This window comes from Macaca nemestrina, chromosome 8, assembly GCF_043159975.1.
Source record: "Macaca nemestrina isolate mMacNem1 chromosome 8, mMacNem.hap1, whole genome shotgun sequence".
NCBI lineage: Eukaryota > Metazoa > Chordata > Mammalia > Primates > Cercopithecidae > Macaca > Macaca nemestrina.
In genome coordinates, this window is record NC_092132.1 from 24,993,790 (window position 1) to 25,019,422 (window position 25,633).

At 40.5% G+C, this 25,633-nt stretch overlaps 1 protein-coding gene across 4 annotated transcripts in view; it reads right to left on the minus strand.

The window, feature by feature from the left end:
* Positions 1-205: 205 nt before the first annotated feature.
* The window catches only part of LOC105468521 (collagen type XIV alpha 1 chain), a 250,678-nt gene continuing 225,250 nt past the window's right edge, over positions 206-25,633 (minus strand). For 2 of the 4 annotated variants that reach the window (XM_011718738.2, XM_071067877.1), the window contains exons 45-48: positions 23,345-23,533; positions 4,997-5,074; positions 2,757-2,912; positions 206-1,092 (exon numbers count right to left, since the gene is read on the minus strand). In XM_011718738.2, coding sequence (XP_011717040.2) covers positions 1,013-1,092; positions 2,757-2,912; positions 4,997-5,074; positions 23,345-23,533 — 503 coding nt within the window. In that variant the 3' untranslated portion in view covers positions 206-1,012. Of the gene's footprint in view, positions 1,911-2,756; positions 2,913-4,996; positions 5,075-23,344; positions 23,534-25,633 lie in introns of all 4 variants that reach the window. The other 2 variants (XM_071067879.1, XM_071067878.1) reach the window with 2 other exon arrangements.

Genomic DNA, 25,633 nt, shown 5'->3' on the forward strand with positions numbered 1-25,633 from the left:
GCTAATCTCTTAGTGCCAAGTCAACTGCTTCTTCCGTTTTCTACTGCACTCAGAATGAATGAATGAACGAATGAGTAAACAAATGAATGAGAGTTTGAATGCTTACCTAAAGGAAGACAACTGTTGTCTTTCTGGAGGACACTCAGTTGAGACTACAAAAGCTTAAGGTGATACTTAGAAATGCAAAAAAAAGAATCCACATACATTGTTTCAAAGTTTTATTTGCTTACAAAAGAAAATGGAAGTAGGTTCGCAAAAACTTATCTGCATGTACAAAGTGATCCCTGTAGATAAGGAGAGGCAACCCCTGGAACACACTGCTGGATAAATTGTTCATTAAAATTATATCTCTTTGCATCAGAGTTGGTGGAAAGTCATTATTTCATGAGTTAAAACCACTGAAAAACTAAATCTATTTTTTAAATTACCAAATTCAGAAAGATTATATCCAAATGCTGATTTTTGGATACCCATGAAACCAGTTACCAACTGATCTCAGAGTTGGACATATCAATTAAGCAAGAGGTAGTTTGTCCAATTATGTCCCTTTTTTTCTTATCAGCAAGGTTATTCCTATAGCAAGTAGGAGTAAGTGACATATTCTTTGAACCTCTTTGAATTCTTTTCTTGCTGCGGGCATATTATTTCCCTCAAACACAATCATATCTGTTCATTTCAGGACTTGAGAGAGAAGATTTCAGAGTTCAATTTATTTTTCCCAATTCCTCTTTGAGCTCTCTTCTCTGGAAAAACAAATTATCTGACATGCCATGAAAACACCAAAGGGAAATCATTTCTACCATGTCATAGATTAAGGGAACTTTTTAAAAATATATATATTTTTTGTTAATAATAACAATAATATTAACATTATCCAGGGAGGAGATTTAGGCTGCTGAAATGAGCCCCGCCCCCGCCCCCCAAAGGAGCATACAAACCGCATGACAACATTTTCTCAAACAAGATGCCTTAAGAGTTCTTGCAGTTGGTCTTTCAATTTCTTCTGAGGCTATCAGACTCCAGGGCCCCACAGTTCCATGGCTTCCAGCTCGTCTTGGACAGGGGTGAACTCTGGCTGATCTGGATGGGGAGCTAAAGAGGAAAAGTGGGGGTGGGGACTTGCTGCACCCAGGAATCAGAAATTGATATTCTCCCCTCACCTGGGTCCTTAGAGACACAGATATATCCTGCTGGGTAAAAAGCAGTGGGTATCTTCATCCACCACGCCCCTTGTACCTTCCCCATAAGGTTTCAGACAGTTAGTAAACAGACGAAGGGAAAGATACATTACAGAAATTGTTAGAAAATTAGAATCATAGCCAACTATTTAAATATTACATGTTTTATTTACAGAAGAAACCCTGAAAACTCAGCAAAATTATAAAAGAAATAGAAATTTAAAAAAACGATCTCATGTTAGAAGTCCATCACCAGAGGAGAGCAGGGAGGGGAGGTGATCAGGGGAGGAAGGGGGAGTAGGGTGGTCAAGCAGAAAGATGCCCATCCATCCTGTGTGGGGAGAGGAAGGAGGAGGAAGCACAGTTAAGTAACTTTATTACGGAGCCGTCACACAGGGGAGTCTGGGATAAATTCTTGGCACACGATCATATACCTCTATCCAGGCTGACATGGAGCAGTCAGTGTCTATTAAAATAGACATATATGATTTGGTTAAGTTCCAATGTTATCACTCCATCATGTTTGGAGCAGAGTGAGCAAGAGATTTGAAAGCGTGAAGGCAGGGATGAAGAAGAGGCAGGGAAGCAGGGTGGCCATTGTTAGGGGCAGGGGCTTGGTGGTGGTGGTGGTCGACAGGACAGTTCTGTTTCCATAGCCAAATGCCCGGGGCCAATGTAACCAGAGTAGAGGATTTCCACTTCAGTGCTGGTAATCATTGTAGGGGATCAGATCTTAATAAGGGATAGGAGTATTTGAGAGAACAGGGAGGGAAAAGATGAACAGAGAAAAACACATCAGCAAAACTTTGTTGACCAATTCCTCTGATAAATAAGGTTAAATTTCTACTGAAGCAGAAAATTTTAAATCCATTAACTAGTAAGTTCATGGCCCCACAGCAGTCCCTCAGCCTCTCTCTTGATGCTTCCAACAGCGACGATGTCAGGAAAGGGGCCATTGCACAGCACACCAGCATGCACACTGCAGATGTTTTAGGAAGGATATTCTTTTAGTCCAGTAGTTAGTGATAAGGCAAGGACAGGATGACTTTTGTTTCCTCTCACAACTATCCTTGGTCACCTAAAATATGGTGCTTAAATGCACCTAAAGGCAAGTGGTACGCAAGAGATCATTGAAAATAATCTAAGGACCCTCTTAATTACAGATGTTCTAAGTTTGACATTTCCCCAAACCAAGAGTAAAATTTTATGAGACATCTTGGCCACATCACAGCTGTCACATAAGAATGAAGACTCTGAAAGAATGTTCGGCCATGTCCTCTAAATGTGCTAAACATGAAGTCAGAGGTCAACTCTATGTAGGTCATCATTTGGAAGTGAGGAAGACTTAGATGTGCTGTTATTTTGAATTTGCTCTTAAGGTTTTTAAGGGAGTAGCCTCTATAGCAATTTGCACTTTACAGAAAATGTCTGGGATAATTTAAGGAAGTGAGGCATTCAAGTTCTGCTTCTCATTCATAACCAATTTAACTTTTTTCATAGCACTATCTTCCCATTTTGGTAGTAAGCATAGTGAAACATTGATCAAAGCCCAAAAGAGGGGCTTTTTGTGACACTTACCTCTCACACCATAGGCAGAACATGATGAGGGGTCACAATATCCAGGCTGGCCAGAAGGACCTTGTGGTCCAGGAACCCCCAGATGACCTGGGGGGCCTCTTGGTCCAGGAGAGCCAGGGGGCCCAGGGCTGCCAGGCCGACTCTCTCCTGAAGGTCCTAAGAAGTACCCACAGACAAAAACAGTTGGTCTTTTGCCACAACAGGGTGAGTTTTGAGACAACCAAGAAGTAAACTAACTCTTAGAAGAAGCAACTTTCAGGACAATTAGGACAACGTGTTTCTACTCATTGAGCTCTTTTTCTTAGACTGGATTCCCTAGGCAGAGGATCATTGTGTAATCACTTATCCTCCTGGAGGTCAATGCTCTTAATCAGCTCAGGAAACTAGGAAGCAAAATGTATTTTTTCTATTACCTCTTGGATATTAAAGGGAAAGAAACATTCCATTTTCAACCTTATTTTCTTTTTGGAGCTTTTGTTTCCCAATGCAGTTCCTTATGAACCCAATCTATGGGCGTGCACACACACAGATGCAAACATGAACACACTCAGAGCTCAACCTCATCATCTAGTTAGAATAGCCATGCAATTCAGTACCAGTTTATGGCCCCAGATAATTAAAGCTCAACCTCATCAACAGTTAGAATAGCTATGTAATTCAGTACCGGTTGATGGCCCTAGATAATTAAAGTAAATTTGTATGAGTGTGAAATTGTCCTGGAGGGGACCAATGACGAGTTTGAAATTCGACCCAATATACTAATCCAAAATTTCTTTAAGCTAGTTTACATTAATTGAGAATTCAGATTGAGTAAAAATAGGAGGATTAAAATTGTTGTGAATCGAAGAAATTTATCAGTATGAGAGTTTTTTGGCTTGTATGCTTGTTTGTTTTTAGGCCTGGGTTCCAACAGTGTTGAAAAGGCATTCTTCAACTATAATAGAATTTCTCAATTGGAACTGAAATGAAAAGTAGGAAGAAGTATCACCTTCTATTTGAATAGCGTGGTGGCTCTCATATATTCAGCTCCTCAATCAGCACTCACCAACCACCCATTCTGTATAATGCGTAATGTTATATCAGTTCCTCACATTGTCTCTAATAACAGAAATATTTACCCTCAAAATGAATCTATTGCATTAGGAACCTCCCTCAGAGAAAGTATTTTCCAAAATCCTTACTAGACTGGAAAGAAAAATCTGTAAAGCACTTTACTCAATGTGGCTAAGACTGACATTATAAATATATATTATAATAAGATTGCAAATTATAATAATTCTAATATAAAGTCTGATCATCTGGAGACCATTCTAAAATCACATAATACACAAACCTCAAAACTTCTACAGAACTCATTCAGTAAGATTACCATGGCAGGAAATACTAGTGCTCACCAAATAGCCTTGTATTTCTCTAGATGTTGTGTCTGCCTTGCAGTTCAGCTGGGGCTAGGTGATTAGTTCCAGACAATAAAATGTGAATGGAAGTGACATCTCATTCTGATGAGGAAGTTGAGACTGATGTGCCTTCTTTTTTTTTTTTTTTTTTTTTTTGAGACAGGGTCTCCCTCTGTCACCCAGACTGGAGTGCAGTGGTGCCATCATGGCTCACTGTAGCCTCAACCTCCAGAGCTCATGTGACCCTCTGCTTCAGCCTCTCAAGTAGCTGGGACTACAGGCACATGCCACTGCACCTGGTTAAATTTTTGTATTTTTTTGTGGAAATGGGGTTTCGTCACGTTGCCCAGGCTGGTCTCAAACTCTTGGCCTCAAGTGATCCTCTTGTCTCAGCTTCCCAAAATGCTGGGCTTACAGGAGGGAGCCACTACACCCAGCCCGATGCGCCTTCTTTATCTTTCTCTTGGAGGCTACATGATTCACTACAGAGGTCATGGGTTCTGAGATGGAAGAGAGCTACCTTACTCATATGAAACTTTGTGTGAGTGTGAAATAAAGCTTTATTGTATAAATCCACTAAGCATCTGGGATGTATTTGTTACTATAGCATAGTCTGTCCTACCCTAACTCACACAAACAATAAGATCCCAGAATATGCTCTAACTTTTTGGGCTTGTATATTGCGAGGATCATTATTAACAAAGAAGCCTCCCAATAAAACAAATACAAAATACAGCCATTTCAGTTACATACTAGGATGTAAGATGACCATTTCCTCCACTGCAGTGCCAAGTGAATATAAAAATGTATGTTTGCAGTTTCTTGTTAGGAAGGAAGATTTACCTGCTGGTCCAGGGGGGCCTCTTGGACCTTGGGTTCCAACGCCTGGATTTCCTTTTTCTCCCTTGACACCAGTTAGACCTGTTTAAAATAATTTTTAAAAAAATGTTTAAAGTTCTTTTTGAAAAAAAATCTTGGTAGTTCCATTTTTCTGGAGTTCAAAAGTGCTTCTCTGATGAAGACAATGAAGTGGGTTGGTTTGGGGTTATGAGTACCATGGGACTTTTAAATTAAATTCTGACACTGGTAGCGTATAGAGAATCACATGTTGAAGTCTGGTTCTGTATTTGAGTGTGTGGTCTGTATCTGCTACTCTGCCAGTCTCTCTTTCTCCTTCCTACTGAAGTCACACAGCCTGCCAAGAACTGGTCCTTGTCTTTGCACGCACCAGGCCACTGGACTTATGCAGCTGGCACTCCACAAGTAACACAATAGAAATCACAAGTGAACACGTCTAACATTTTCCTTTTGGTCTACCCTGTAATGTATCTGCAAAAGGCATGAATTATAATTAGGCAGCAACATTCTGAAGAGCGTGAGTTTCCATTAAAACTTGGAAGCTTCGGGAAAGCCTGTGTTTGATTTGGCTGATTCAGCCCCATAAAAATCTAAATCTATTCATGTTTCTTTTCCATGGAGTGGACCTCTTATAATTTACAGTGCTATTAACAAAGTATACATTTTCACAGGCAAACACAAAGAAACATATACTCTGACACCTCATTATCTAAACAGGTCCTATCACAAGATCACTTCAAAGGTGAGAGCACCTATATTGAGGCCCAAGGTAAGGTTGCATTAGACTGGGGTCTGGGTTACCCTGGCTTACATCACAGAAGATCTTTGCTGTCTGTATTTCATGTACAACAATGCTTTGAAATAGCAGCATGCAGAACAGCATCTCTGTTTAATTATACCTACTGAGAAAGTATGCTGAATTGGCAAAGCCCAGGAGGGAACATCAATAAACGAAAAATGGCCAATTTGACAGGTAGCAGGCATGGAAAGGCTTTGCAATTTTTTAAAATTACAAATAACTATTTGTTTACTTTAAATATAATGCATATTCACTGTCAACAAATTAGAAGATGCAACAAGCAAGATGCTAGCACTTGAAAATAATCACTTTTAACATCTTACTTGATAACTTCCAGAAAGAAAAGCGTTGATGTATGATTTGTTCTGGAAATCATTGGTAAAGACGACTCTGGTGAGGAACTAACAGGTTTTGGTTTTTGGATTTTACACTGCACATATAATGGTTGCTCCTAACTTGCAGCTTCGGTATTTTTTGTGCTCCCAGTAATGATCTCTTGTAGTCAAGACATAGCCTGGCATCTCTTTTAAAAAGCTCTTCTTCTTTACTAGGAGTCATCCAGGTTGGTCTACTCATTGCTAGAATTCCCAAACACCCAATCCTATTGCATGTCACCTTGATGGTGCTATCTGAGCTTACAAAAGACCAGTACCTCCATGACAGCCCAGGGTACTAACCACCATGCCTGTGACTTTCTGTTTAGGGCCTGGTTCTTCTCTTAGGAGCCCATAAGGAAAACAACGATTTCTCAAAAGTAAAAATACCATCTCATCTGAGTTTTAAAAGCACACGGCTAACTCTGACTCATCAATATTTAATGTTCATTTGCTAATCAAGTTGTTCAGACAGAAAGCCACGCTGTAGAAGCCTCCTGGGTATTAGTTTAGTAGCTAATGAGAGTTTGTAGTTTTTAGCTGAGAGGTGCTACTTCACTTGTAAGTGCTTGTGCCCCAGTGTGCATCTGGGAATTTAGCCGAGAATCCTTCTTCTTCTGCTTGAACTGGAGTCACTTTGCCAACAGGGAACAAGTAATTTTGAAAGAACTAGAACATAATAAAATATACTGATGACTAACACCAGGCTGTTCCTGATTAAGAGCGTGGTGACTCAGTGGCCTCTCACAACCTCACGGTGCAGGATCATCTTTAACAGGATGGCTCCTAATGCTTAACTCTCCACAAGAAGACATAGATCAGGGAGAAGAGGACATCTGGGGAAGTATTCTTGGGACTAATCCCCTGATAATAGTTTCCTGACTTGTTTTTTGCTCACTCATAAAGAAAGTACGAGGTGGAGAAGATTGGGAATAGAAAATCTGGTTGTTTTAATTTTCTCATTATACAGAGAAAAATAAATGGAATCAGATATTATCTGTAACATATGTCGAGGTAAGAAGAGAGAAAGAGCCTCACAAAAACATTTTGAAAAAAAAATTCCAGCCCTTGAAATGCTTTAGAAAAGGAAAAGGAAAATGCCTAAAGACACAATTATATATTAACAAGGAATTTTAGATTGTATTCTTTTTTTCTTTTTCCTTCTTTCTTTCTTTTTTGTTTTTGTTTTTGTTTTTTTTTTTTTTGAGACAGAGTCTCACTCACTCTGTCACCCAGGCTGGAGTGCAGTGGTATAATCTCAGCTCACTGCAACCTCCGCCTCCTGGGTTCAGGCGATTCTCCTGCCTCAGCTTCCTGAGTGTCTAGGATTACAGGTGTGTGACACTATGCTTGGCTGATTTTTATATTTTTAGTAGAGACAAGGTTTCATCATTTTGGCCAGGCTGGTCTCGAACTCCCGACCTCAAGTGATCCGCCCACCTTAACCTTCCAAAGTGCTGGGATTACAGACGTGAGCCACCACGCCTGGCTGATTTTATTATTCTTCAAGGTATTATATTACAAACTACATTTAGGTGAATACATTAATATTTGTCCACATATCCACTTATGGTTCTCATACTGAAGGAACGTTCATGTCCATGACAACTGAACTTGGTTGTAGGCCATTTTTTGGAGTGAAGCAATCTTGTTAAAAATTAGTATTTAAGTACCTTAGATGAGGGTTGAGATCAAAGGCTAAGTGTAGAGACTTCAGGTCTCTAAAAATAGATCTGGATATATTTTTGATAAGCCTTGTAGGACCTAATTTAAAGGAGGGAAATCAAATGTCCTAAAACATCAGCCTGTGACTATCCATGAGATGCCTGAGGACAGTGGAGCCTGGGTATAAAGTCATTTTTCACAGAAAAAACCCAGTCATGGCCCATCATAGATCTCTTCTGCACAGACCCAACGTGGGGCCACTTGGTGCTGAGATGGGGTCACCAGTGCGACCCTTCCACAAAAACACTGAGACTCAGGAGACTCATGGGACTCCCAAATGCTAATTTCCTTCTTTTGAAATGCCCTTTACCTTGCCTGCCTCCATAACTTCTCCTCATTCTTTAAGACCCAACTCAAAACTTCTCTATAACCATAGTAGGCAGAACCATGACAGACTCAAGAGGGCAAGGAATATTTATCTTATTCCAAGGCTATATCCCCAATGTGTAAATATCCCCAGTGTATAAATAGGATGTCTTCCACATAATATATAACTCACAAATATTTGTTGAGTGAAGTAACAGATGAAAGAATGAATGAGTGAAGGAATTCTTTGCTTTCTTAGTAACTGTGCTCCTCTGGTACTGTATATGCCATTGCATTACCTATTCTCATGCCTACATGGCCCCCAAACTATAGGACTCTTGACTGCTGGAGCCGTGCCTCACTTATCTCTCCAGCGTCAGTCCATAGCCACTCTTAGGTGGCCCAACAAATACTGGAAGACTAAATGAATTGAATGCCTAGACCAATACTCAACTTCCCATTATTATTATTTTAAACTTTATTTTACTTTTAAATTCTCGACTACATGTGCAGAACGTGCAGGTTTGCTACACAAGTACATGTGTGCCATGGTGGTTTGCTGCACCTATCAACCCATCACCTAGGTTTTAAGCCCCGCACACATTGGTTACTTGTCCTGATGCTCTTCCTCCTCTTGCTCCTCCTCCCAACAGGTCCCAGTGTGTGTTGTTCCCCTCCCTGTGTTCTCACTGCTCCCACTTCTGAGTGAGAACATGCGGTGTTTAGTTTTCTGTTCCTGTGTTAGTTTGCTGAGGATGATGGCTTCCAGCTTCACCCATGTCCCTGCAAAGGGCATGATCTCATTTCTTTTTATGGTTGCATACTGTTCCATGGTGTATATGTACCATATTTGCTTTAGCCTATCACTGATGGCCATTTGGGTTGGTTCCACGTCTTTGCTATTGGGAATAGTTCAGCTGCCCATTACAGGCAAGCATATTTTTGAAAAATCAACAGACAAAATTCCTTAGGCTGAAGCTTCATTTTTACACACCTCGGATATGTGAACACTGCTTTTTCTAACAAGTTGCTTGTGTGGTGGTGATATCAACTACTAGTGCCTCTTAGAGATGAATATAATTGGCTCCAGTTAAGTTTGAGGTACTGCAATTTTTTAAATGAGCACAGCTAATATAAATAAAGATCTAACTTCACAAAAATATGATTTAGCCAAGATTAAAAAACCCTTAGTTTTCTGTAGAGTAACAAAAATAATATTTAGAATCATCAGAAAGAAGTCCCCTCCCTCCATCTCCTCCTCCTCCTTCTCTCTCTTTTTCTAATAGACTATCTTTTAGAGCAGTTTTGGGTTCACAGTAAAACCGAGTAAAAGACACAGAGATTTCTCATATACACCCTGCTCCCACAAATGCATAACCTCACTCATTGTACAACATCCCCCATTAGAGTGGTACATTTGTCATATTCATTCATTCTTCAGAGTCTCATCAGAAACCATTTCAGGTTACCTGATTTTCCCTCACTGCTAACCTAATACTGACTTGCCAATATTTTCGTTTTCTGGCCCACAAAATCTGGGACTTGTTTTAGATCTTCCTTATATTCCAAGTGCCAGTCACACATGAAGCACTCAAGAAATATCTGTTAAAGCAATGGATGAATGAATGGAATACAAAATTTGATTGCAGACTTTGACAAATCAAAAATGTGCCTGAGAATGTATCAGCACTGCCTACAAATTATCTCACTAGGTTTCGGATGCCAGCTGCTTCACATGAACAAACTCATGTTATTTCCACAAGAGCCACAAGGGCAGGCACTACTATAACCCTGAAAGAGAGCTGGATCCTGAGAGGGTAAGTCACTTGTCCTTAGGTAGGAAATAACAGAGCCAAAATCTCAACCCAGGCAGATTGGTGCAGAGGCCTCTGTGCTCAACCACGGCACTCCCTGCCTCTCCATCCTAAGCTGGACCTGAAAGCTCCTTCTTGTCTTGCTTGCTATAGTATGGCTTCCAAAACCTCCTGCCAAATGTGTCTGCACACTCTCTCTGGCCTCAGCAGTCAGCCCTGTGTTTAGCACCACATTTCCTCAGCTGCTTTCCTCAATTTGTATACTTGCTGTCTGCCCTGAGCAAGATTTGGAGTTCACTTTAAGAGGATTTATCCTGCTCACACTGACATGTCCAGGGACTGGCCCTTGGTTGTCTGTTTCCTATTTTCTTTGGCCTTTTGGCCTCTGAGTCGGGAGATTTTATTCATCTTTATGGCCCCGCTGACCACACCACGCACTCCAGCCTGGAGTCTCTGTTGCTTCTGGAGCACAGTCACTCCTTCCTCATCCCCAGACATTCTAAGGAACTCCCAGGACTTATGACCAGGAAGCTATGCAAGGCCTGGGGAATGCTTCCATTGTAATTGTACCAAAAAGTCACGGAGATTATAGATCAAGGCTTGCTGTGTTATTATACTGTCTGTTGCCTGGGATATGCTGGTGATGGATTGCAAGTACAGTCTGTTCTTCGCTCAATGTTTGTGTGAATGCCTACTAAGTGCAAGGTACTGGACCTAGCACCTAGTTACAAGAAGGCAGATTAACTGGACTCAATTCAATAAGTACTGTATGCATTTTGTTAAGCTCTTCTATTTCTACATGTTTGGTCTGTACGACTAGTACCGTTTCTGGGGCTGCATCTTATGCTAAGATGGACAGGGATGGAAAACGCGTAGTTGTTTTATATGTAAATGAGCCTTGCAAATGATTGCTAAAGGTCCCTCTTCCCATTGTCTTTTTCATGTAGCAACTGGCCATCTACTGTGCCTTTATAATTCAGGGCTCAGCCAGGGAAATACAAACCACTCTAGATCTTTCAGACAGAGGAAATTTGGAATTTAACACAGAGACTTGATAACATGGATGACGGAAAAGCTTAGAAACCAAGCAAAGGTGTAACTTACAAATTGGCAACAACACGGAACCACTATTACCCGTAGGAGAGTACAGACATTGAGAAAAAAAAATGTGACTGGAGCCCAGAGCCCAGGGACTTCCAGTAGGATCTAGAAATAGAGGGGGAGATTGTCCAGTAGAAGCAGGGGCGCAGAGGGGTGGCGGCTACAGCTGGAGTTGCAGAGGAGGCAGGGGTGGGGTTTGCCCTTCTTCGTACCCTCCAATCTTCCTCAATGCTTCCCATTGGGCTGACCTTGCCAAAGAGCAGAGGGCAAAGGGGCCTGGACACACAGCACCATGAAGCTAAAGCCAGGAGAAGGCAAACAACACAAACTGCCTAGCCCAGTCCCAACATCAACCACTGGGAATCCAGAGTCAAAAGCACCCCTCCTGCATGTAGCAGGTTGTCATGGAGTAGGAAACACGGACAGGTAACAAGTAGTTACAATGCAATGTGAAAACAGCTACAGCAGAATATGAGAGCACGGAACTGAGGGTCCTGTGGGGACTCCAGAAGGCTTTCCAATATGGCTGAGTCTGAAATGACATCTTGAAGAACAGGCATTATCTGCTAAAGAAGTGACAGATGGGCACGGTGGCAGACGAACCTGCATGTGCAAAGGCTTGCAGGTTGGAGACAACAGAACATGCCTGGGGGACCAGAAATGGTTTGGTATGGCTTTGGCAGTTTCAGGTTGTTTCACAGGCAATAGAACATAAGGATAGTCTAGTCCAGAGCACAACAAGCTTTGTGTGCCAGACTATGGAGAGACACTAACTTGTAAGGGCCACCTTCAGTACCTCCTACTTAATTTTATGTTCGGACTTTGTATTCTTTTTCTTCAAGAGGAACCCCAAGTCGTGAGCTTCAGGTTCCACAAAACCTGGATCTGCTCCTTCCGGGTGCTACAAGGCAATACGTTGGTTAAGGCAGCTTGGAGTCCTGTAGAGCCCAGCTCTACCAGTAAACCCTGTGCCAGTTCCACAGAAAATCCAGAGGAAAACACGTTGAATCATTAACTGGGGGCACTCAATGGTCAAAGGAATCCACTAACCAAAGCAAGATCAAGGCAAAGGGGTTAGCACTTCAGGTCTTTCTATTAGTCCCTATCAGACAGGACAGTATAGGTAGAGGGTTCTTGGGTATTTTGCCCACAGACTCACCTAAATTTGGGCAGCGAGAGGGAGGAAGTGCAGTAGGAAGGAAAGAGGAGAAGTAGGAAGAGTGGAAGTTAAAAAGAGAAGGGTGGATAGAGAGAGAAGATGAGGTGCAAAGTTCATCAGTGCACACTAGGCTAGTGTAGCCTGCAGGTTGACCATGTGCAATACAGGTGAGTGGCAGGAGAAAATGGGCATTAAATCAGGCATCAGGAATCCGGGCTTTTTGTTCACCCAGTGTTGCCACTGACACTATGACCTCACTGGTACATAAGAATGTCAGACCAAATGCCAATCTATTACTTTCTGCTACAAAATTTTGATTATTCCTTCTTAAGAGGAATAAAAATCAAATAAAATTTGATAATTCCTTCTATTATATTATTTCCACTCTTGACTATTAAGAAAATTATAAATTATTCAAAATTAGTGGCAAAAGGAGCCAATTTCTATAGCTTAAAAATGCATATTTCAGGTTCAGCTTGAATAGTCAACCAGTTGATGATATTTAAATTGGAGCTTGGTCTTCATTCCTTGCAGAACTGGAAAATGACACGATGCTCTCCACTCTTAGAAAAGAGAGCTGTGTCCAGGCATTGGGATGAGGTCAGGGTCTACAGAATGTAAAACAAAATGTGTTATGACCAACAGCCCTTCACGATCAGCATGAAAGACCCATTACTGTGTTCTCACTCGTAAGTGGGAGTTGAACAATGAAAACACATGGAAACGGGGAGGGGAACGTCACACACCGGGGGCTGTCAGGGGGTTGGGGAAAAGGGGACAGAGAGCATTAGGACAAATATCTAATGCATGGGGAGATTAAAATCTAGATGACGGGTCGATAGGTGCAGCAAACGATCATGGCACATGTATAGCTATGTAACAAACCTGCACGTTCAGCACGTGTATCCCAGAAGTTAAAGTTTAAAAAAAAAAAAAAAAAAGGATAAACACATCCAAAATCAAGGATACTCATCATGTTTTTCCAAACTAGCAAAGAAGTTCAGGAAAGTCAAACTACTTCGCCATATTTACGTAGTAATTGAATGCCAAAGTCAAATCTAGAACAATGAAAATGGAAAGGATTAATGAATATATCTTTTCTCTGCATATTTTCACCCTCCTCTAAAAATGCATTTTGATAATTAACTTATTACAGTCATGGCTTTGAAAGCCATGTCAAAAAATTCACCAAAAACTGTTTATCACAGCTAATACAAACAACTTTAGTTTTATCATATAAACTACATTATATTTCCATTTTACTTATGTTCAAGGCTTGAAAATTTAGAAAATGACAAAATACATTCCTACATTTTTAAAAAAGGAGTTTCTTTCTCTCTCTCTCTCTTTTATTATCTAGTGTAACCAAATCTCCTTCTCAGAAAACTTGTCATGGTTTTCTGGCTAAATTACACGACAACAACTTGAAAGGAAATGCTTACATTGTTCACGTGGCAGTAATCTGTCACCATGATGTCTCAGGATTGATGCACAATATCCACATGGGACTTTGTTTTTATCAGGGCTCAAGGGTGAATGAGGAATGGCAGTCAAAAAGCTAGCCAAGAGGTTATCAACACTATAAACTAGTTTTGACTTATGAAATAACTATTGTATTTCATGTATTATGAGGAATAAAAGAAAAATGTACATTAAAATTTGTTTTCGGGGATAAGGTAGCCTCATTGTAAGAAAGGATGAACAGAAAGAAATTATTAAAGGCCAAATCAAGAAAGTATACTCTATCCCTATTGAATGACACGTGTCACACACTAATTGCAGTAGGATTAATCAGTCATTGATTTATCAAATATTTGTTCAAACTGACTAATAGACTTTCCAATTAAAGTTTTAAAATGTTTTTATCTACAGAAACAATGATACTAGCTTCCATGACAAAGACAGACAAAACACTAGTTATAGCTTTTTATTACTGTAACAGTCATATTCTACTAATTATAAAGCGTGGAAACATAATTTAATGCTAATTTTAATTTGTCAACGGCTTTTTTTTTCTCTCATTCTTTGTGTTTGTTTTGAAAATGGATTTTGTTCTAATTACAATTAATTTCAGAAACAGGAACACAAAAGGTATTAGTAGCTTTCAAAAACATTTTTCCCAATAATTGCTACTGTTTTTAAAGGTGCTTACACCTGCATCTTGCGTTTCCCTCTGAAAACCTACATCTGTCATTTGGATGATTTAAAAATACAGGAGAGAAAAACAAACATAAATGGTGAAAACAGGCAGGGTAAGCCAACTCTTCACAAGAGCCCTTCATTATTCAGCATTGTAGACGTCATACTGCTTGGAAATCATTTCAGTGGATGAGAGCATCACCCTCTTTGCAATGCACAGCCAGAAGGCCTTGTTTTAATTTAGAAGAGTGTAATGGTTTAAACAGGCACTCACAAAATCTTTAAAATGCCTCCCTCCAAAGTGTGCAGCCCAATTCCTCTCTACTTGAGTGTGGGCCAGGCTTAGTGACTTCCTTCTAACAAATAGAATATGGTGAAAGTAAAAGCTTGGGCTTCTGAGACTAGATGCCAAAATTATAATGGGAACTCCTCTTTGCTCTCTCTCTTGGATCAGTGGCTCTGAGGAAAGCAGCCTCTATGCGTTGAAAATGAATTCTCAACCATGCCCCCACGAAGAGCTCCGCAGCAAGGAAATGAATCCTCCTGCCAATCATCAGCGAGGGCCGGAGACGCCCGCCAACAGCCCTGTGAGGGCACCATCTTGGAAACAGATGCAACAGCTCTAGTCAAGCCTTCAGACGACTGGCTTCCTAAATGACATATTGACTGCAACTTTATGCAAGACTCGTAGCCAACAGCACCGATATAAAACTCACATCCCTGACCCACAAAAATGGACATTATATATATTTGTTGCTATTAAGCCACTAAGTTTTAAAGTAATTTGTCACACAGCAATAGATCACTAATACATAGAGTTTCTTTCTGCAGCCATGATCAATGTAAAGAGTCACTTTGTAATAAAAAAAAATCAATAAAAGATGATGCAAACAAGAAAGTAAAGAGCATTCCTTGTCAATGCCTTAAGATGACTATACCTTTAGGAAAACACAATCCACTAAACCTTCAGAGAAACGTCTTGTTCTGAAGGGCATTCAAATTGGACTTTACCAGATGAGTACTGGGTGGAAAAAAGAAGGAGAAAACTATCTTTATTCGTTTTTCAGGAAATGAGAGGCAGGGGATGCAGAATCAAAGAAGGAAGAAGGTAACATGTATTTCAGCAGATTTGTTTTTTTTTTTTTTTGGAGACAGAGTCTTGCTCTGGCTGGAGTGCAGTGGCATGATCTCAGCTCACTGCAACCTCCATCTCCCAGATTCAAGCAATTCTCCTGCCTCAACCTCCCAAGTAGCTGGGATCACAGGCGCAAGCCACCACACCCAGCTAATTTTTGTATTTTTTTTAAGTAGAGACAGGGATTCACCATGTTGACCAGGCTGGCTTTGAACTCCTAACCTTAAGCAAGCTGCCTGCCTTGGCATTCTGAAGTGCTGGGATTACAGGTGTGAGCCACTGCTACTGGCCTGTTTCAGCAATTTTTTTTTTTTTTTTTTTTTTTTTTTGAGAAGGAGTCTCGCTCTGTCGCCCAGGCTGGAGTGCAGTGGTGCAATCTCTGTTCACTGCAACCTCCACTTCCCGGGTTCAAGCAATTCTCTATTTCAGCCTCCCTACTAGCTGGGATTACAAGCGCCCACCACCATGCCCAGCTAATTTTCATATTTTTAGTAGAGACAGGGTTTCACCATCTTGGCCAGGTTGGTCTTAAACTCCTGACCTTGTGATCCACCTGCCTTGGCCTCCCAAAGTGCTGGGATTACAGGCGTGAGCCACCGTGCCCAGCCTATTTCAGCAAATTTTTAACAGCAATAAAAAGAAAGAACACATCTCATGCAACTGAATATCCACTGTAATACAAAATCATAGGGAAGACCTGAAAATATTTCAGTGCCATTTAGCAAATAATAACGAAAGCTCTACCAGCACTCGATCTTTAATCAAGATGATCTGTCCCACAGAGATAATTTTTCCAGGAATCAGCTAGGATACATGGGACATTAAGAAATTTCACAAACATGATATTTACCATTGCAGCATTTCTGGCTCAGAAGCGCTACGGTTTTACTCAGAAACGCGATGGTCTTTTTAACCACAGGAATATCCCACTTCTCTCTCCCAGTTTAAAATCAATCTGGAACTCAGTTTTCTCTACAGATGTCTGAGTCCTCTTGACTCACAGCTTACCCCGAGCATTAGGGGGACAGGTTTAGCTTTCGTGTGGGTGCACCATTTCCCTGCCATGCTGCCGTGTCTGAGTCTCTGAGAGGGAATGCTACCTACTCACGGTGCTCAAAGGAAGGCTGATTCCTTGTTTACTTTTGTTTTCCTGGGGGAGTTCTGTTTGCTATTGAGCACATGGGGAAAGGAGGACAAGATAATTTACATTTATTTGCATAATGCAATCATGCGTTTATTATCTTAGTAGGTCACCACTGTGAACACAACAGAGACAAATGCAGAGTGACTTAAGTCTTTATAATGGCGTCCTGAAGCAGAAATTGCAGAAAGTTTACCTTGTTCTTAGGATAAGTTCAAATTCCTTACCCAGACTCACAAAATGTTGGTTGCATCCTGTGGCCTCTGTCTACTCCTCCCTCCTCCTGAATTTTTACTATCCTTTTAACTCACCAAGCTCCAACCATACTATTCTTTTTTCTGTTATCCAAAGCAATGGAGCTTAGTAGGGGCAGTGCCATCCCTAGGAGACATTCTCGATACTTGTAGGGGAACTTCTTGTTGATGAAATGATTAGAGGTTGTTTTTACATTAAAATACATATTGGAATAAATTATTTGACTATAAATAACTTTCCTTTTAGTTCTCCTTTGTATTACACTATAGAACATTGTAATTTCTCTATTTAGTGTTGTTTGTTTAATGATATGTGAAGATAGGTTATATTTAATATCTATGAATTTTATTTTGGAACAGTAAAAGAGACCTGAGAAATTATTTGTTGTGAAAGGGAGAGTCACTGCCTTAAAGGTTTCAAGCCCTTTCTCACCTCAGGACCTTTGCACACACTATTGCCTCCTCTGCTAGAATGCTCTTCCCCAACTCTCTTATTGCTATGGCAAGTTCCTACTAAAGTTCTAGGTCTCAGCAAAACATCACTGATCAAGTCGGTCTCTTTTTGTATGCCATATGTTATCCTGTACTTTTTCATAGCACTAATTACAACTGAAATTAAATGATTCATATATAATTTGCTTAATATCCATCTCCCACTAACAGTAAGGTACAAGTCAGGAAATGTATACCCTGTTTACCACCATGTCATCAATGCCCAGCACAAGCTGGAAATGTAGTAGATGCTCAGTAAGTACCACTGAATGAATGAACGGAGATTCAGATTTTAAGTTTTAAGCTTAAGTGGTCAAGATCACGTAGTTATTTAAGTGGCGAAGCTAGCAAGCACAGGCATTCTGGAATCATACATATCTAGACCCCTATTGTTCCGCCGTGTGACCCTGGACAATTAACAACCTAGCAGAGCCTCAGTTTCCTCACCTAACATGGAACTAATCCTGATCTCATAAGATTTTTATGAGCATCACATAACATGCTTAGCGACTGACACATAGTAGTTGCTTAATAAATGTCTACACCCGTTCTTCTCAAAGACCACAGTGACTGACATCTTCCTCTACATTCTGAAACCATTTATATTCTATATAACTCATTTAGCATTTACCATCTCCCAGTTTGTGCCCTCAGCAATGTTTCATATTCCTTCCTTATCCAAACCAGGTCTTTCACTTTACCCAAATGAGGTAGTGTGTACAGCACTGAGCGCAACACTTGGCAGATGCAATTGGAGTTCAATAAGTAAAAGCTATAAATAGTAGTATTATCTATCTGCCAAACTGAAAAACCTTACGTAAACTCTGCATTTAATATTTGCTGACTTATTGTATAAGATAAACCAGATATAAATTCCAGCCATCCAGCTATACAATCTAAAATGAAAATCTTTAGATGGCTAGGTTAGATAGATGATTAGATGGTTTCTCTGATTCAAAAATTTTGGAGGGATTATGGAAACTAAAGGAGTTGCATAAAGACTGAAATCAGGCTGGGCACGCTGGATCACACCTGTAATCCCGGCACTTTGGGAGGCCAAGGCAGGGCAGGGGGTGGAGGCAGTTGAGGTTAGGAGTTCAAGACTAGCCTGGCCTACATGGTGAAACCCTGTCTCTACTAAAAATACAAAAATCAACCGGGCGTGGTGGTGCCTGCCCGTAGTCCCAGCTACCTGGGAAGCTGAGGCAGGAGAATTGCTTGAACCCGGGGGGCGGAGGTTGCAGTGAGCCAAGATCCGAGATCACATCTCTGCAATCCAGTCTAGGGGACAGAGCAAGACCCTGTCTCCAAGAAAGAAAAAAAAAAAGACTGAAATCAGGGTAATTTTCTAGTTCTTTTCAAGTAAATAAAGAAACTTAATTTTGTGAACTATAAACCAACAAACTTATTGTTGACTTGTTTAATATATGGCTCAAGATACCAGTGTAGAGAATGAACATTTAAATAAATTGAGTAAACAAAAGCAGATGAATCATCTGGGAATGATATGCACAGAGCAGAAATAGAAAACGATCTGTAATTGAGGAAATCTGGTTTGGAATCACCCAAAACTGTGACTGGAGAGTAAGTTGAGGTCAGAACAGCGATTGACACATAGTAGTCAACCACTGGATTGTCCAGTCAAGCACTGGATTGCCATGGTTCAGTGATCAAAAGAGGAACCTCAGAGCTGGTCCTCTCTTCTGAATTTTGGGATAACAAGGAGCCAGGTTATACAGAACCATTTACATGACGACAGTACAGGGTTTAATGGGGAGAGGTAACCAACGAGCATCCCATGGAAAAATAGCTTTTCTTTGACATAAATTAATAGAGAAGAACAAGTGACAAGGAAAAGCAGGTGAGAAATTGGGCTGCTTAATATAAAGCATGATGTTATGCAAATGAGGCCTTTTCAATGCTAGGTGCCAATAATTAGACAAATCTAAGTGGGATTTCGAGCTTCAGATAGAAAACCTGAACAACGTTAGCCAGAGGATCCCTTTGAATCCTTAAATTCTAAGAATTCTCTATTACAATCTGTGTAAGAGGATAGCTAAAAACTCTTCCACACAAACTTACAAAAAGGAGTTTAAGTTAAAGGAGACAAAGGGTTAATGAAGAGAGAGATAGACAATCAGATGGAGCAAAAGTGCAATCTTCTTTTAGATAATAAGAAAAGTCATGAAGAGCCATGTACATCACATTGCGAATATGAAAGGAAAATCCATAATTTTTCTTCTGCTCTCTAAAAATGCATATTCTTTGCCATTTCTCTGATAAAGATGGGGTTAATCAAAGACATTGTACGGGGATAGCGTTTTTCAAACTAAGGGAATGAAACCCAAGGTCTCTCCTCATTCTTTTAACAAAAGAAGAAAACAGGGAATAACAGGAAGGGTAAAAATAATTTCTTTTGTCCCAGTTATATACATTTGCATGCATGCATATGCATAAGCAATATTGCATCATGATGCCAAAAGTATTTTTTACTGTGTATCACATTTTTTTTTTTTTTGAGACGGAGTCTCGCTCTGTCGCCCAGGCTGGGGTGCAGTGGTGCAATCTCAGCTCACTGCAAGCTCCGCCTTCTGGGTTCACGCCATTCTCCTGCCTCAGCCTCCTGAGTAGCTGGGACTACAGGCACCCGCCACCGTGCCCGGCTAATTTTTTGTATTTTTTAGTACAGACGGGGATTCACCCTGTTAGCCGGGATGGTCTCGATCTCCTGACCTTGTGATTCGCCCACGTTGGCCTCCCAAAGTGCTGGGATTACAGGCGTGAGCCACCGAATCCGGCCTCTGTGTATCACATTTTTTAAAAGTTTGAAAAACTAGAATAGAAAAGTTAGAGCAGGCACTTCTGATGAAAAATTATCCAAACTGAATGGAGCTGTGAATTTAAAAAAAACTTTTTTTTTATTTCCATAGGTTATTGGGGAACAGGTGGTGTTTGGTTACATAAGTTCTTTAGTGGTGATTTGTGAGACTATGGTGCATCCATCACCCGAGCAGTATACACTATACCCTACTTGTAGTCTTTTATCCCTCATCCCCTGCCCATCCTTTCCCTCTAAGTCTCCAAAGCCCATTGTATCATTCTTATGCCTTTGCATCCTCATAGCTTAGCTCCCACTGATGAGGGAGAACATATGATGTTTGGTTTTCCATTCCTGAGTCACTTCACTGAGAATACTAGTCTCATCCAGGTTACTGCAAATGTCATTAATTCATTCCTTTTTATGGCTGAGTAGTATTCCATCACATATATATATACACCACAGTTTCTTTATCCACTTGTTGATTAATGGGCATTTGGGCTGGTTCCACATTTTTGCACTTGTGAATTGTGCCGCTATAAACATGCATATGCAAATATCTTTTTGGTATAATGACTTCTTTTCCCCTGGGTAGAGACCCAGTAGTGAATTTTTTTAGGAAGACTCCTATGAGGCTCATAGGAAGCCTAAGCAGAAAGTGAGCCTCATTTCAATGTTCATGCCAGAATGCTCAACAGCCATATTTCTCATAATCTTGCTTGTGTAGTTTATTATGTGCTACATACACTGCCTGGTAATAGTACTTATTTTTACTCGTTACAATATTGTGTCCTTATAACATTATTTTATCAAGAATGATGATAATCATATTTTATACGGCAGAAAAAAAAAAAACCACAGTCTCTGGCTCTTATTTCAAGTCTTGATGTTGGCTGACTTTGAGCCTTTTTGGCCTTACCTCAATATCTTCATATGCTTCCTTTTATAGAAAATGAGAAAGAGAAAAGATAGCTGAAGACTTCAGTTTTTAAATTTTATTGTTTTGACTTAGTGGAAAGACAGACCTTTCCTCTCTTAATCTTTCCTGGATATTTGGATCTCAAGGCTAAGAACCAAACACCACTGCCTACTTTGCAGCAGCGAACCCCAGCTGCAGCTGAAATAACTTTGCCGGGAACGAAGAGCCCCTTGGATGCTGGCCTATAAGCCCTGACCTATAATAGTCATCGCAAAATCACACCCTTCAAGTGGTGATCAACTAAAATCACGTTTCCCCCATGCTCAAAGGGCATGTCTCACTTTCTGTCTTACTGTCATCTTTTATGTATTTGTGAAATACAGGATTCTGCTTGTCTACTGTACTCTTTAGAATATACATCAATATGTATGTAAGAAAATTACATCATGGAAATTCATATTTCCAAAGGTCGTCTGGGCTGCCCTTTGAGAACGCTTGGGTGATTTTTTTGTGGTCTAATCATTCAAGTGCACTTGCAGAGCAGGAGAGACTCGGTCTGGCAAGAACGGGACTAAGACTTCCCAAAAGAACAAAGACAACTTATGACTTGCTGGGAGTGACTCAGGTGCTGGCTCTGTGCTCACTGAGTCACAGTTTCTCCATTATTGACAGCATCAGAGGATGCCCTGCTGACAGAGGGGGCCACATTCCAGGCTGCCAGGTCTTTGGTGAGTTGTGAGGGAATGATGCCATTTTCTACATCTGCTGATTTTGTGCTCAGACACAGGGGAAAACTTTCAGAAAGAAAAATCAGAACTGGGTCACAATTAAAGCAACAACTATCTAGTAAGTACCTATTAAGTGCAAAGCATTGTGCAAAGCAATTCAGAACCAACACCTGCTCTCAACAACCTGGCTGTTCGCTAATGCCTGATGAGTGCTAAAACAGAAAGAAAAGACAGTAGGGCATCAGGTGTTCATGGGGGCGGAGATATTTGGGTTCTGGGGTGATAAATAACAATTTCATGTATAAGACAGCTGAGTCTCGAACTAAGAGTAAGAAGTATGGAAGACAAAGGAAGGAAAGGACATTTCCAAAGAGGGAAAACAATGTGTACAAAAGTGCAGAGGCAGAAATACACAAGGCCTGTTGGCATGAGTCAAAATAAATATGAAATACTGTTTTTGTAATCTGTATTTTAAATCAAATTTTATAAAAGGAATATATCCTACCCATCCCACAAAACTAATAACGCTCACACAGCAGACAGGTAAAAGTTAGTTTTTCCCCAGGTCTATGTTCTACAAAATGTATCTTAGAAAATACTCTGATTGGTTGTCTCTCTTTCCCATCACTTTCTTCATGGTTGATACACAACCATGACTTCCCACATCTCCTTTACCTGCTTCTGGAATGGAAGATCTTAGTCAACTATAGATTCAGTCAAAAGTTTTATTATTGTGTTACACAATACTTCTAAGACCTGTAGATGGTGGAAGAAAAGGCTAAGGTAGAATCTCTATTTTAAGGAAACTTTAGTGGGAAGGACAAAACATTGGCCCTTGAAGCTACTAAATAAAATGTTGTCTGATATAATGGGAAGATGAGCCACAGACACTATTTTAATTTGAGGTTTAGAGCTGACACAGTCTATATAGGAACATGTGAACTATATGCTGATACAATTCATGACTCTTCTCAGGACTGCCGCTGACTGTTGCCCAGTCTGGGCACTGCACAAATAAAGCACCAGCAAACCACCAGAGTGAGTTCTCTGCCTTGACATTGGTGTGACGCCATGTTTGGTCAGAGGGCGGCATCATTTTCTAATTCTTCACCTTGGAAGGGGCACTCTTTTTGACCTCATCCATCTAGAGGGGATATCTTTCTTTCATTAGCTCAAATCCTCTCAGAGGTGATTTGGGGGTTCTGACCTTCCTCTTTCATGTAAGTAGATATGGCTCTTGATAAACACTTGGCAGATTGCTCAATTTTCTCAGTCTCAGATAAATAAACAAGAAACTGCAGAATAGATGGGGCAGAATTAATTTAAGTCAATTGTTTCAGACTTTCTCCTTGTATAAACACCATTAGAATGTTCTGCTTCCCTGCACCCAGCTCAGAGGAGTTCCTCTGGGATAAGGGGCCCAGTTTACCTCGTTCTCCTGGGGTCCCTGGCACGCCTGCATTTCCGGGGAAGCCTGGTGTGCCCGGGGGTCCTTGTTCACCAGGGGCTCCAGGTGAGCCTGGTCTCCCAGGCTCCCCAGGAGGCCCTTGGACAGTCCGGATGGATGAGGAGTGGCTGGGAATCTGGTTGAGGATGGCAGTGTACCTGGCCATGTGACCTGAGGCACGAAGCATAAAGACAGCATTCAGTGAACTGTCACACAAGGAAAGAGACCGGGGTGTCATTCGTTAAGGCTCCAAACAATTCTGTTAAATACCCACCAAGGGAAAAATCACACCCCTTTGAAATACGTTGATTTCCAGCTTAACATTTTTTATGTTTTACTCTGGATGATATTAAGGGTTGGACTGTTGTCAAGTGGCATCTCATGTGTTTGGAATTCTGCAGCTCACGTCAGCATCTCAATAAACATCATTGAGCAGAAGTTGTAAATTTCATCTTTACCCTCAACATTTATTTGACCCCTAGACCCTCTCACCCAGCTGCCATTTCTCTAGCAATTACTCCCCAAGTTATTTGTCTTTTCTACAACGCACAAAGCCTCCCCACCCTCTTGCTCACAAATCCCCAGACAAGTGCTCTGTCTCAACTCGAGTATCTCTTGGTCATCAAGCTTTTTTTTGGGAACCTTTACTTGGATCTCATTGGCAGAAACTCCCACTAGCTTTATATTTTTAAAAGATCTGGCACTCTCTCCCACAATCGCTTAACTCAGTTATGTCTGGAAAATATATATACAGATATATGTTACTAATTACAAGTATAAAGTACTTGATATCATGATGTATCATTTTTCCAACATCATTAGGAGATGAGATTTCCCAAAATAAGTGAATTTTCTAGTTTACTATTATTTATCCATTTTGAAATATTTAAAACTAAATAAAAAATAGTAACCATTTCTTCAAGGAATTCACTCTAAAATACATTCAGTGCATTCTTTTCTTAAGCATTGGATTGTCACTGTAACTAGGGATCCCCTCCTGATGACTCAAGGCTATTAGCAGGCACATCCATTGCTGCCTGGGCAGGTGAGATATTTCCTCATTTGCTTTTTCAGCTTCTGCCTTTGACACGGGGTCTGTCCATTATCATTTTCCCAGCTGTCATGACTTTGGTCTTGAATAATTTCCCATGTAACTCTTCCTAGCATAATTCTGATCAACTGTGAACTAAAAACTAGAGAAGTGAGCTTGTGAGGAATTATTTGCTAACCGAAAAATCCAGTTTTGAGTGGCAGCTGAAGGAATACAGTAAGGAGCCCAGAGGAAACTGAAGTAGTGTTAGGGAAGATCGTTGAGGTGCCAGAAATACAGACACTGAGTAGGTTGGGCCTGGCTTATCAAGTTGCATGCAACTTTTTTGATTTCCTTCTAGTATATTGACAGGCAGGGCTTTGCTATTTTATGGACTTGTTTAAGTTTTGCTATGTAACCAATCCCTTGCTGACTTCTACTTCCTAGAAGTCAGTCACAAGACTCTGAGAATTTGTAAGGAGAAAAAATTGATTTTGAACCCTTGATTTTTAGGGCACGCTTTAAATAACCAGATATTTACACATGATTTTTATTCTACAGTAGAATAAGACAGCAAGTATCGTGAGATCTTTCTTGTGTTGTGGTCAGTGAGTCATAGTAAGATTTACGCCTTAAGTTTTCTGAAAATAATGATCTGCTCATTTACAATGTACACCTGAAATCAGAAATCTACAGAACAATTCAAGATACAGGTTATTTACAATATGTCAGTACAAAATGATTAATGTTCAATTTCTCTTTTATAATGTCTTTTTAAAGATCCTATTTTGGCATTGAACTTAAACAGTTATATTTAACTGGTAAATTCTCTCTCACAGACACACACATCGTTTGGGCAATATAAGAGAAAATTAAATAACGTTAAAATATAAGGAGCACGACTACTGTGTCTGAGGTTGGTAGCTTCATACGCTGTTTGCCCTGATGTTTTTGCCCTAATGAAAACTCTTCCAAGCCTATGCAGATCTCAACTCCATGCCTCCTCCAGGGTGAGATTTGGATTTATCTCAGAACTAAAGATGGAATTTTGGACTTAGCCAACAGAGCTTTCTTAGATATTTGCAGGGCTTCCTGGCCCAACTCCCAAATTTTCCTGAGTTAAAATGAATGTAACCCCAAGCCAATTAGCCACCTGGGGAATGTCAGCCCTGGAAGCCGGGGTGCTATTGGGTGGGAGGGCTGGACAGCAGAGCTAGGCGAGAGCTGGGTGGGGTTGAGAG